This window comes from Mercenaria mercenaria, chromosome 15 (assembly GCF_021730395.1).
Source record: "Mercenaria mercenaria strain notata chromosome 15, MADL_Memer_1, whole genome shotgun sequence".
Classification (NCBI taxonomy): domain Eukaryota; kingdom Metazoa; phylum Mollusca; class Bivalvia; order Venerida; family Veneridae; genus Mercenaria; species Mercenaria mercenaria.
The window spans coordinates 17629423-17643322 of record NC_069375.1 but is presented as its reverse complement, the minus strand read 5'-3'; the positions used below and the strand labels follow the sequence as shown (position 1 = coordinate 17643322).

General features: G+C 36.3%; 1 protein-coding gene across 1 annotated transcript in view; it reads right to left on the bottom strand.

Moving 5' to 3' along the window:
- The window catches only part of LOC123560581 (A disintegrin and metalloproteinase with thrombospondin motifs 12-like), a 41809-nt gene extending 34944 nt beyond the window's left edge, over nt 1–6865 (bottom strand). The window contains exons 1-3 of the mRNA XM_053524665.1: nt 6734–6865; nt 6022–6082; nt 5584–5739 (exon numbers count right to left, since the gene is read on the bottom strand). Coding sequence (XP_053380640.1) covers nt 5584–5739; nt 6022–6082; nt 6734–6787 — 271 coding nt within the window. The 5' untranslated portion in view covers nt 6788–6865. The remainder of the gene's footprint in view (nt 1–5583; nt 5740–6021; nt 6083–6733) is intronic.
- Between the last annotated feature and the right edge of the window lie 7035 nt (nt 6866–13900).

Here is a 13900-nt window from a genome sequence, read left to right as displayed (position 1 = left end):
ATACTGCATGTTAGAACAGCAACAAATTTCAGTTCGACTGATAAATTCGCGCAGAAAAGTTGCATGTATGAATTAAGGAAAAACAAGGAAAATCGTTTAATATATGGGCGAAATATGGAAGCCCTGGAGGGACAATTGATTTCCGTACTTCCCACTTCTGACTTCTAACTTTTGCACTTCTCACTTCCAACTTCTTGACTTCCTACTTCCTACTTCCTACTTCTAACTTCCGCACTTCTGACTTCTAACTTCCACACTTCTGACTTCCAACTTCCTGACTTTCAGCTTCTGATTTCAAACTTCCACACTTCTTACTTCCGACTTCTTGACTTCTTACTTCCTTCTTCTAACTTCCGCACTTCTGATTTCTAACTTCCGCACTTCTAACTTCCAGATTTTCGACTTCTGATTTCCAACTTCCACACTTCTTACTTCCGACTTTTTGACTTCTTACTTCCCTCTTCTAACTTCCGCACTTCTGATTTTTAACTTCCGCACTTCTGACTTCTAACTTCCTGCCTTCCGACTTCTGATTTCCAACTTCCACACTTCTTACTTCCGACTTCTTGACTTCTTACTTCCCTCTTCTAACTATCGCACTTCTGACTTCTAACTTCCACACTTCTGACCTCTAACTTTCTGACTTCCGACTTCCAACTTCTGCACTTCTGACTGCCAACTTTCCTTTTTTGGAAGTCGGAAGTAAGAAGTGTGGAAGTTGGAAATCGGAAGTATGTAGTCAGGAAGCTGGAAGTCAGAAGTGCGGAAGTTAGAAGTCAAAAGTGCGAAAGTTAGAAGAAGGAAGTAAGAAGTCAAAAGTCAGAAGTAAGAAGTAAGAAGTGTGGAAGTTGGAAATAAGAAGTCGAAAGTCGGGAAGTTGGAAGTCAGAAGTGCGGAAGTTAGAAGTCAGAAGTGTGGAAGTTAGAAGTAGGAAGTAGGAAGTCAAGAAGTTTGAAGTGAGAAGTGCAAAAGTTAGAAGTCAGAAGTGGGAAATACGGGAATCAATTGTCCCTCCAGGGCTTCCATAGCGAAGCCTACATACTTTTTATGTCAAGGACTTAAATTTATTTCTTTGCATCATCACGGATTTTTTGCTAATGTATGTTTTTACTAATGATCTGAATTCACACAAAGGTCCTTAATAGATATTGATAAGATGACCGAGAAAAGATGTTGATTGCTCGAGATAATATGTTGATTGCTCAAGATAATATGTTGAACGCTCGAGAAAAGATGTTGATCGCTCAAGATAAGATGGCGTGCGCACGAAATAAGATGTTGATCGCTGAAGATAATATGTTGATCGCTCAAGATAAGATGTCGTGCGCACGAGATAAGATGTTGATCGCTCAAGATAAGATGTTGATCGCTCAAGATAATATGTTGATCGCTCGAGATAAGATGTTGATCCCTCGAGATAATATGTTGATCGCTCGAGATAAGATGTTGATCGCTCAAGATAAGATGTTGATCGCTCAAGATAATATGTTGATCGCTCAAGATAAGATGTGGATCGCTCAAGATAAGATGTCGTGCGCACGAAATAAGATGTTGATCGCTCAAGATAATATGTTGATCGCTCGAGATAAGATGTTGATCGCTCAAGATAATATGTTGATCGCTCAAGATAATATGTTGATCGCTCGAGATAAGATGTTGATCGCTCAAGATAAGATGTCGTGCGCACGAGATAAAATGTTGATCGCTCAAGATAAGATGTCGTGCGCACGAAATAATATGTTGATCGCTCCAGATAAGATGTTGATCGCTCCAGATAAGATGTTGATCGCTCAAGATAAGATGTCGTGCGCACGAGATAAGATGTTGATCGCTCAAGATAATTTAATCCTAAAAAAAAAATTGCATGTCCTAAACATACATTCAAGGGAGCATTTACAGGCACACTTAATAAATGGCATTGAATATAATTGGCGCACTCCGTACTTTAGTTAAAATGTCACTTTTCTGTGACATCAGTCAGCGCAGTGAATGTGATGCAATTCGAAAACCGACTGAAGGGTCAGATAGAAATACAACCGGCAAATTGCTGTGAAATATGCGTGCGTGATGACGTCTGCTGATGGGAGTCGGACACGCGAGACCCTCAGAGATAGGCTATATTGCGTTTATCCCTGTTAGACATGCGAAAGAAAGGTTATCCAAGTTCTCCTAATTCCTTTCTAATAAACGCCGATTGTCCAGGACAGTAGTACAAGTAGTTGATAGTGGATCTACAGACCTGTTAACTGAACATAGACAAGGGCGGATTTATAACAGTCCCAATATTTGATACTTGTACTTGTAACTAACATTACAAACAAGAATATATTTTGTGCCGAGTGTAACAAAAGACAAGAAGAAGATCTGGTGTAGATCTATTGGGATATTAGTACTGAATGTAATAATGATTATTAAAACCTTCAACATATTCAATCTTATGGTTTATGTGTTAACAAATAAGACTTGTAATGCAATGTGCTACCCAGCTGTACGAATTCAAGAACTAAAATGTAAACGGCTAACAAGGATAATAGGCCAGTGTACACAATATATATCTGTCGTTGACGTCAAACACCTTACGGGAACGTAGACGTTTCGCGCGTCAAAATCAAAAAGAGAAAGAATATAGTGTTAAAAACTTAGAGTGGAAGAAACTAAAAATAACTTTGGTGATATAAAAAGGTTAAAACTTGATTTTTTGCAGGATAACTAGGGGGAGACATGTCCAAGGCTGCAAACTGCAGCACTGAACTGCATTAGGGTAGGAAGGAAGGCGACACTGGGGGAAGTTGGTTCCAGTGGTACACTATTTTCGGAAAATAAGAAAACTTCTAACAGCCAGTGGTTGCAGAAATTAACATATAACTTAGAGAACGGCCATAACGGACACAACGGGTCGTTGGGGTAAGGTAATCAACGATTGGCATAGCAAACAGATCATGATGAATCTTATAGAAGAATGATAACCTAGAATCTATACGCCTTAAATCCAGTTGACGGAGGTTTAGGAAGTATAGCATATCTGTTACACTGGAAGTACGGCCGTAGTCGGTCTTGATCCAACGGACGGCTCTCCTTTGGATCATTTCAATTTGGTCAATTTGATTTTGGTGGTGGGACGACCATACCTCGGAGGCATATTCGAGCTGGAGTCGGACTAGAGTCTGGTAAGCAATGGTCTTAATGGGTTGGGATTTGGCCTTAATGTTTCTTCTTAAGAAAACTAGGGTTTGGTTAGCTTTCTTGGTTGACCTGTTTATATGATTGTCCCAAGATAGGTCATTTGAGATATCCACGCCTAGGTATTTAGCTGAGCTGACCGATTCAAGTTGGATTCCATGTAGGTAATACCGGGAAGAAATATGATGCTTCCTTCTAGTGGCGTGGATCATTTGACACTTGGAGTTGAACTCAATATCCCACTCTAACTCAAACTTTTCTAGAAATTTGAGGTCCTTTTTGAGAGTGACAAATTGGTCTGCAGGTGACAGACTTAGACATGTTGCCATGTCATTTGCAAACAGACAGACTTTGGAACTGATGTTTTGTGGGTGGTTATTTATGTAAGCTACAAAGAGCAAGGGATCAAGTACTGGTCACTGTGGGACACCTGATGATACTGGGATGGCATCAGAGGTAGTGCCATTTAGGACTACTGATTGGATCCTTTTATCTGAGAAGGCTTTGGCCCATCTTAGTGTGTTACCTCTGACTCCATATTCGTACATTTTTAGAAGGACTTTCTCATGGCTAACCTTTTCGGAAGCCTTACTAAAATCTAGTAGTACTATTATAAGATCTACTTCTTTCTTATTGTAGACTGAAGTGACCAGATCATTTACTAACATAATTAACTGAGTGACACATGATCTTTTTTACCTAAATCCATGCTGAAGGTCATACAATATACCATGGTTAGTGAAGTGATTAACAGTAGGTGAGGAAACAATGTGTTCAAGATCTTGGCATAGGACACATGTAAATGAAATTGGCCTATAATTTACTCGATCTGACCTATCACCTTTTTTAAAAATGGGGTCAATCAGGAGCCGTAACTCCGGAACCTTTGATTGGATCTGACAGATTCATTATGGAATCCAAGATCTGTTGTTTTCAAAGATATTTTGCAAGTTTGTATTAAATCAAACCAGTACTGAAGTCTCCATATGGGTGCAAAAGCCAATATTGCCCTTTAAGGGGCCGTAACTCTTGTACCCAAGGAACTAAGATATTATGCCAATACAAGCTGTGTGCAAATTTGATTAAAACTGATTGCTAAATGTGGTGTGGACTCTATCGTTCCCACAAGAAATTGTGAACGGACGTCGGACGTACGAAGGGTGATCACAGCAGCTCACCTTGTCGCTACGTGACAGGTGAGCTAGTAAAAATATGTTTGTGACATTAAAAACATATTGAACACTGCAGAGTCTCCTCCCCAAATCACAATAGTTTTCCGTTTAGGTTGTTTCAGTTTATTCTGCAATATTTTGTCATCATTATGTATAAAATCTTAATTTTCACAATTATTGCTTGTATGAGGTACTTTAGCCTAAAATTTACAATTGCAGTCCTCAGAAAACATGTGGAACATCTGTTATGACGAAAAACATTGTAACGTTGTTGTAATATTGTTAAAGTATGGTCAGTAATACAAGATAACGTAAATGTCATAATTGGATGTCCTCAGCATATCCTGGAACGACAATACGTATTAGAACTGCCTGTTTTTAAACTCTAAATTAAAGTATCTGGTGTATATCAATTTGTATCATTTAACCTTTATCATATTCGCACGATTGATTCTGCCGCTGCGCCTTTACCATTCAATTAGTTTTTTTTTTCCTGAGTACCCCTTTTCACAATTAGTGGTATTGTCCAAATTGAAAGATGGAAAAGTTCTTCATAGAAATTCAGCATGGTAAGGTTAAAATGTTTGTACTATGTTCCAAAACATAGTATTTTGTTCTGAAAGGATATTTTTTTTACTTTTTGCAAAAACAGTATAAAGCTAACATTATAAGTATGTGTATGCCTTCTTCCATAGTGATTGTTGTGTACATACAAATTTGATTAGCATGCTAGATGTCAAGGTAAATACAAACACTTCAGATTTTCTAGCATTTCCAATATAAACAAAAAACATTACCATGCGGCTAACAATCTAACATTTCAATTATCAAATAATAGTTGACAAGCATTCAAACAAAATGTGTGTGGTTTGTGTAATATTGAAACTGGTTTTTGGGCACCTACTGAATTTCCACGCAGGCTTATGAACATCTATGTTGTTTCCCCTTCATAAGTTTGATGAACGTAAGGAAAATTCTGTTTCCTTAAGAAGACATCATAATAAAATATGTCATTATAGTATAAAGATGCTATGGAATCAAAGAATGCGACCAAGTAAAAGAATAGCAAGCTCATTTCGACAGAGTCTTATATAATGGGCATCACCCCTCATGTCCAGTTAGTACCTACTAAAACGGGTTTCTATAACAGTAAAATTGATTCCAAAGCAAATACAGGGAGACTTTTCGCCACCGCCATTCAGTACTTATAGGTTAGTTCTAAAATTCTTACCTGGAGTGAAAATGTTTTTGTTAGGACGTAACGTGATTGTAAACGTCTCGTTATCCAGGCTGATCTGGTACTGAACGACATTCGCAGGACGTTTACGAAACGGACGTAGATCACTCGTGTCAATTTTCTTCACTGTGGCGTACTGAACGTCCGGTTCTGAAATTTTGAACCAAAAATATATGAAAATTATCAAAAACTTTTATCTTTGTGTGTGCAATCTCGCAAAGTCGCGATTTTAAGCGAGCAATGCATTTGATTATTGAAATAGAGAAAAGTGAAAACTGAACGCTCAACACGAAAAAGTGAACGCTCAACACGACAAAAACGAAAATGTTGCAGGCTCGGTTTGATTGAAGACTTACGTCGAAACATTGTGATAAAATGATAAAATGGGAATCGAGATTCTTAGATGAAGCGAAGTAATGATCTGAAAAATACCTTCACTGTGGTCAGTAGGCTTTGATTGCTCATCAAACAGAAGCTGTGGCAAGCGATTGCACTGAAATAAAGATAATTGTTTTAAATTTATCATATAACAACGTATTTTCTCTCTCAAATACAACATACTGTTTTACTAACGTATACCAAATGATGTTTTCAATTCCAATCGGTCACAGAATTATATTCAATCAAAAGTGACGTGATGATGGCATCTCAACGTGCCATGCGTCAAAATGCTCACCGTATCAAACGGGTTTTTGCTCTTATTTAAGATCAAATTAGAGTAGATTTTGCCTGATATTATAGTAGAATTATGAATATTTATTAATAATAAAGGATGGATCATTAAAAACAATACTTTGATCTGCAATCATGTATTCGGCTCGAGTGGATTTTGCCACAAGGCTTTTATAATTACCCTATATACACCTTGAAATAGCATTTACATGTATTAAACTGGAAAATTACATTAAAAATCTAGCTTGCAAATCAAATCTCATCATGTGGAAAAAAATATTACTATTATTATTATATATAACAGTATTGTCTTTAAACAAAATAATGCTTAAAGACTGTTATATTGTGTTCCCTAAATTCAAATTATAAAATAACCACCATTTTATACAAAAAAAAATTGATGAGTTCTTTATCTCTGTAAAAAAAGGTTACTGAAATCTACTACAAATAAATTTAGAAAAACAAAACTTACCCGAACGAGAAATATCAAACAAGCAACCGTGAAAACTAAAAAGGTAAAATTCATTTGGATCTGTTGAACTTAGAGGTATTCGCGTAAGCAAATCTCTGAGTGCCCGTGTAATTGTACATACCCGTTTTTTATAATTCTTTGCAGGAAAAAAAATTATTTCCGTTTTTGATAATAAATGGATTTATGACTGCCTCCTCGACTAGCATAATATAGGCTAGTTTTTAATAATGTTATCAAAGATGTTAAATGGACCAATTTATCAAAAGGCGGCTGTTGGGAGTTTTGAAGTTGTCAATGCCGCTCTGGTATTAAGAGTTAATTTATAGAGGAAGGCTTTTGAAAGTGTTATCTTTACGCAGTGGTTTAATTACTGAAGCACTTAAATATGTTGAAAAGGTTACTGAACGGCTATATGAAAAATGAACAATGTCTACTTAATCTTTCTGCGTCTGGAAAAAAATGTAACCATTCATTGCTACGTAACTAGGCACGCTACGGTAACCACACAGGATACTTCCTTCTCTTTTAACAGTGGCATATCATATTCATTTCCATTCCTAATTTCAAATTTAAAACGGATATTTTCAAGTTCCTTCACTGTGGGCCACTGGCACCAGACCAGAAAGAAAATGCCTCTGTAAATATTATACCCTACCCCTAGGTATATCTAGGGGTAGGGTAAAACATGTCCAGAGGTATTTTCTTTCTGTTCCGGTGCCAGTGGCATGGACGAGCACTTGGATATAACCAACGATCTTCCGCAAGTCAGTTTGATGGCTTCCTCACATGAAGAATTTTGCACCGCAAGCTAGGTTTAAAACCCAAATCAGTAAAAGGCAGGTAATTCGGAGTCAGCGACCTTAATCACTCAGCCATTAAGGACCCCCGAGTATGTTAGTGTAATTTCACTGTTATGTACGCGATGGTCATTGAAATTGGTCCAGGCCGACTGAGTTTAAAAATCTATTTAAGTCTTGAAATCAAAGGAATTTTCAAAACATTTTTATTGATTCTGGAAGAAAAGGACAGTAAAATGTTTAGTGAAGATTGAATCTCTTAAGTGAAAGTCGGTTTTATATCTTTTTTACATAAACTGACTATAAATTCTATATATCTGTAAATTTAAACTGTAACTACGAATTCAATGCTTGACGTTTTCGTTACGTAATAATAGTTTACATGCTGTTATCCACATCAGGAATTCGCGAAATTTTGGAGCCATTACTCAATTTAATCCACTGTAATCGCTTTTCACTATAAAAATATTTGGAATCCAAACTTAATTTCTTTAAAACAATGGCAATACATCGCAGTTGCGTTAAGTTCAAGATTGTTTTGAGCGATGTTTTATACTTTTAATAATTGAACGGCCTATTATTTAGGTAATGTTTAAAAATCGGTGAGATACTACTGAATTTAACAACACAAAATTGTACCGCCTAAATAGCAGTGATAAGAATAAGCACCTTAATATAAGGGGGTGGGTTCGATATCGAGCAGAATCGCAAAATATTTTATAAGTGTTTTATTCTATAAATTGTCATCTTTAAATCATTATCACATGAGTTTATATATTCTCCAGAGAAATACAGATATCATGAAATAAATATGAAAGTCTGTTGCGTATTGTAATTTCTATAAATATTTTATAGAAGACAAATCGATGTGTTGTATACATGTGCAGTTAAAATCATGTTTTTGTTTTTGCTAGAAAAAAATTTGCTACATGAATTCACTGACAGCTGTCGTGACTTACCACTAAGGAAGCAACATCAATGGTAGTTTGCATGTAAATGAACTTTAGTGGTACATGTCAATAATAATGAAAATATATAATTACAAAATAGCATTAAAATGGATATAATAACTACACCACACATTTTTTTCTCTAAAATAAGACATAACTAGAGCTACTTCTATTTAAGCTAAAAAGTCCACACATTTCTCATTTGAAAAATATCAAATTTCAGTGGGAAATTTGTGGACTTAAGTAGGATGAGTTAAGGTGCATGACATAGTATGGTGTATGTCGACGCACGTGCACTATGCAGTGAAGGTGCATGGCTAAAACTTCGGGCGCCTGCGGATTAAGACAATGCAGGATTGAGGTAAAACTTCTATTACAGCCAATGCGATGGCGATGGTTTAACAATTTACTTTTAAGACGTCACTTGCTCAGTTTTCTTAAACCTTTTAGCTTTTTTGTAAGAGAAAAAATGCAGTGATAGATCTACAGATATTTGTGTTTAAAAACTTGAAAGTCTACTCATCGCGTTATAAGGTGCCTTTATCATATTGTAATTAACTGAAAATGCTTATTAATTACAAATAAAAATTAAGAGAAGTTTCCCTTGATGCATTGCGCACAAATGGAAAAGTCGGTGAACCGCAAATTTCTGAATTGGACTGGTCTATCACTCAATTTGGGAAATACCATTTATCATTTGAAGGGTGTTCACTGAAAGTTGACTAACGGAATAGCGAACAGTGCAGACTATGAGATGCAGGCTGATCTTGATCTGCACTGGACGCAAAGGCACAATTTCTTGCCGCCAGCTGGCTAAAGATTAAACGCGTTTGGGGCATGCCAAACTCACGCTTACCCTACATACAAGACTGCGTAAAAACCCTGCATATAAGACTGTGTAAATAAAACGACTCCCCAATCAGATAAGCTCTAGTAGTGAATTATTAAAATATTAGTTTTTACCAAGTATAATATATATAAAAATGTCTGCCGAGGGTATCCACTCCAAGCGTCTGTCTTTTGTAGGATGTCACCGTGTCATCGAACAGGAAAACTTTAGCGGCAGAATTTGTAAACCGGTCAGTCACCAGACATGCATTGTAATCTACAATTATGTATTGTATCTTCTTTTAATGACTTTTCTGACAGATTTTACAAATATTTCATTAAATTTCTGTAGTTTATAACGTGTATTTGGTTCTAAAAAGTATCTATTTGATTCTGTGTAAAATTGTTTGTTAATTCGATGCTTGTTTTTTTTAAAGCACAAAAGCATTTGTTTGGTGCTTTTTTTACTCTTATATCATGTTTCAGAGAGAAAACTGCAGATTTCTATTGAGACTTGTGAACCTTCTGAAAAATGTTTACTTGGTGTCAGCGTAAATTTGGAAACACAATTATTTTGTAAAACAGTAGATGGTACATATAAAAGATTCCGAAATTGGTTTGATTATCTCTAAAGCCAATGAATGTATTCAAATGAAACTATAAAAACACAGGGTTTTAGGATCACAAAGACAAGTCCATGTACCTGTTCCCTTTTGACAAATACTTTGAAAATGTCCAAAAATAAAGACATTTTCTTCAATGTTTCGTAAACCATGTCATGTAACGACTTAAAATTTCATAAAGACCTTCTGCACCATATGTATATGCATCAACTTCTATTACTGTGGCAATATTGTTTTTACTTTGAATGTCAATGAAATTATAAATCTTAAAAACTTGTGAAACCCGAAGAAGGCATCAAGAGATTATAACTTTATAAATATTCAAGATAAAACAAGTTAAAGCATAGCAAAAGTTCCTTCTAGGGCACATCATTATAAATATGCAAGTTAAAGCATAGCAAAAGTTCCTTCTCGGGCACATCTATATAAATATATAAAGATCATCTTGTAAAAGTTTGGTTGTAATGTCTGTTTTATACTGTCAAAAAATGTCAAGTAAGTATTTACGCTAGTTATTTAATATACAATGTTAAATCCAACAACAAATTAAATCCGTTACCACTTTCAGTTGAGTAAATACGGTAATAAGACATTGACCCGGTCAATCCATTACGATTCGATGCGTGAATTTGTTGCGCATAATTAGAGGGTCGCAATTGGATTTGTTTTCACATTTTAACCATGCATTTGAAGGTAACGATAATATTTAGTTGTTTACATGTAAATTTGCTGATATATGTCTATCTGTTTGTACAATTATTATGTTCTTCAAGAATGGAGGAAATAAAAGAATCAATCAACCATCCTCGGGTTTAGTAGTATTTAATCCACGGAACGCGTTCAGTCAGAGAGTCGCCTCAATAAGGAAAGAATAGTTTTAATGTCAGAGGTTATTTCTAAGGTCACGGAGTTTGATAGGCCAGCTTGTTATGACAACAAATTTCGATATCAGTAGCTAAGTCAAGTGTGACTTACCGAATTAAAATGTTCCTTCTCAAGAGAAGGAACAATAATGTTTCCTCTGCTCTTAATATCCGTTTCTAACAAGGCAGTCTGAAAGACAGCTATATACCCCGCCATTGTTATGGATAGTGAAAGGGTTGGTGGTATTGGTTGGAACCATTAACATTCGAGTTGTGACCTTGACCTTAAGCTGGCATGAGTGAGTTTTGAATTCTACACTGCCTTTATAAAGATAATATTACAGCAAAGTTATATTGAAATCTTTCAGGGGTCTAGGAGATACAGAGTAGACATAAAATGGAAGGCTCGATTCTCTAACCTTGAGTTGTGACCTTGAGCCATTATGGCTGACTCATGAGTTCTGCACATCGTCTTGATGAGGTGATCAATTGACCCAAGTTTCATGAAATTCCTTCTATGGATTTAAGAGATATAGAGCGGACACGAAATGGAAGTCTCAAACATTTGACCTTGAGTTGTGACCTTGACTTTAAGTCGAAATGGCTGACTTATGAGTTCTGCACATCGTCTTGTTGAGCTGATCATTTGACCAAAGTTTCATGAAATTCCTTCAGTTGGACTTAGGAGATATATAGCTGACTCAAAATGGAAAGGGTGTTTAGGAGATACAATACGGACACATAATGGAAGTCTCAAACATTTGACATCCCCCCGAGTTGTGACCTTGACCTAAAGTTGACATGGTTGACTCATGAGTTCTGCACATCGTCTTGATGAGGAGATCATTTGACCAAAGTTCCTTGACATTCCTTCAGTTGGACTTAGGAGATATATAGCACACACAAAATGGAAGTCTCAAACATTTGACCCACCAAGTTTGGACCTTGACCTTGAGCCGACATGACTGACCACGAGTTCCGCACATCATCTTGATGAGGTGATCATTTGACCCAAGTTTCATGAAAATTTATCAAGGGGTCTAGGAGATATAGAGCGGACGACACAAAATTGAAGTCTCAAACCGTTGATCTTGAGTTGTGACCTACATGGCTGACTGACTCATGAGTTCTGTACATTATCTTGATGAGGTGATCATTTGAGCTAAGTTTTATGATTATCCTTCAAGGGGTTTAGGAGATATAGAGCGGACACGAAATGAAAGACACAACATTTTGACCCGAGTTGTGACATTGACCTTGAGCAGATATGGCTGACTCATTTGTTCTGCACATCTTCTTGATGAGGTGATCATTTGACCAAAATTTCATGATTATCCTTCAAGGGGTTTAGGAGATACAAAGCGGACATGAAATGGAAGGCTCAAACCTTTGACCTGGAGTTTTGACCTTGACCTTAAGTCGACATGGCTGGCTCATGGGTTCTGCACATTGCCTTGATGAGATTATCATTTGATCCAAGTTTCATGAAAATTCTTCAAGGGGTTTACCAGATATAGAGCGGACACGAAATATGACGGGCATACACACATATACATACACACACACACACACACACATACGGACAGGGGTATGACCCCCGCCATTTTATGGCAGGGGTCATAAAAACCACTCTTTATCCAAACCAGACTGTCTATTCGCAAAAAGCTAGTCTAAGTTAGTCGGACAAGCCTGTGCCTAAAAGAGAATTGTTTTCCCTCTCTCTTCTAGGGACTTGTCGCACTCTTTTCAACTGATCAGATCGCTCTGTGTCTTTACTAGTAGAGGGTGAATTTGGCGCCCTGAATAGCTGCCTTTGTACTATGTAAAGCACCTTTGAACATGTTTATAATGAGAAGGACGCTGTATAATTCTGGTATAATAATTATAAAAGGAACAATTAGAAAATAACTCTTCTCATTATATGTACAATACACGTCGGAATGTTCTGTACATAAGAAGTATTTTACCTTACATGCAACTTGTCTTAAATGAACTTGGTCCCTTCTTTGTTTCATTTCGTTTATATGCACTGAAAATTCTCTCTCTTAAAATGTGTATTACAAATTAATTTCGTAATGAATGCGTTTGATGTATGTAAAAATACATTGCAACACATTATAGTTGACATTTATCGATATTTTAGATGTTACTCTTTATACGAGAATGTATATTATTAAATATCGTCACGTGAAATTTAATTTAAAAGCTGTGCTTGATAAGAAGATGTTAACAATACTTTGAAAGAATCGTTTTCCTTCTGCTCTATGAATTTGAATTGATAACCAATGAAACTTAATTTGCAAGTCAATCTTATACGACAGATTTCGATAATAATGTGAAATTCATGGTTTGAATAAAACGTTTTGCTTTTATATGTCAACAATGTACAAGTATCTTTGATGATAATATGTATACAATATTTCAAATGAAACAGTATTCCAATATTAACTTATATATATACGCTGGTTCTTGTGTTTATTTGTCTTGACATGTACGTGTACACATATATGTGAGATACAAGCTATATATATATATTGCATCAAGACCTTTAAAAAATCTATAACTTTTTGGCCAAAATTAAGTCAAATATGTTTTTATTTGACTGATTGCAACCTAACACTATCCTCAGCAGTTCTATCTTTCAGCAGGAACAAAATATTATGTAGCAGTTTTTGATAACATGCTTTTTATTTTTTTATTTTCTTTAAAAAAAACGTGTAAATTGTATTGCGTAACCGGTCAACGTGGCCTAATGGTTAAGGCATCCGCCTCGGGATCGAAAGGTCGAAGGTTTGTGCCCTATGGGGAGCGTTCGTCCGGGGGATGTTTGTCATGGAACTCGTTCCGAAAAGGCAGGCTTGTGAGCCGCGAGCTAGTTAAATGAACGGCAACCGACTTATATCCGCCTGGCGCCTGGCATAATGTACGAGTTGGGAGTAATTTGGTATGCCAGTAAAGGTGTCTCATAAACCACATTGGCTTGCCTTTTCAATAAGGGTGACACTATAAAAAAAACAAGACCTTTACCTTCTACCTTTGCTTCCGAGGACACTGGCACTCGAGTCAATTTAGATGTTTTTGGTGACTGTCATCTTTCTACGTTGAG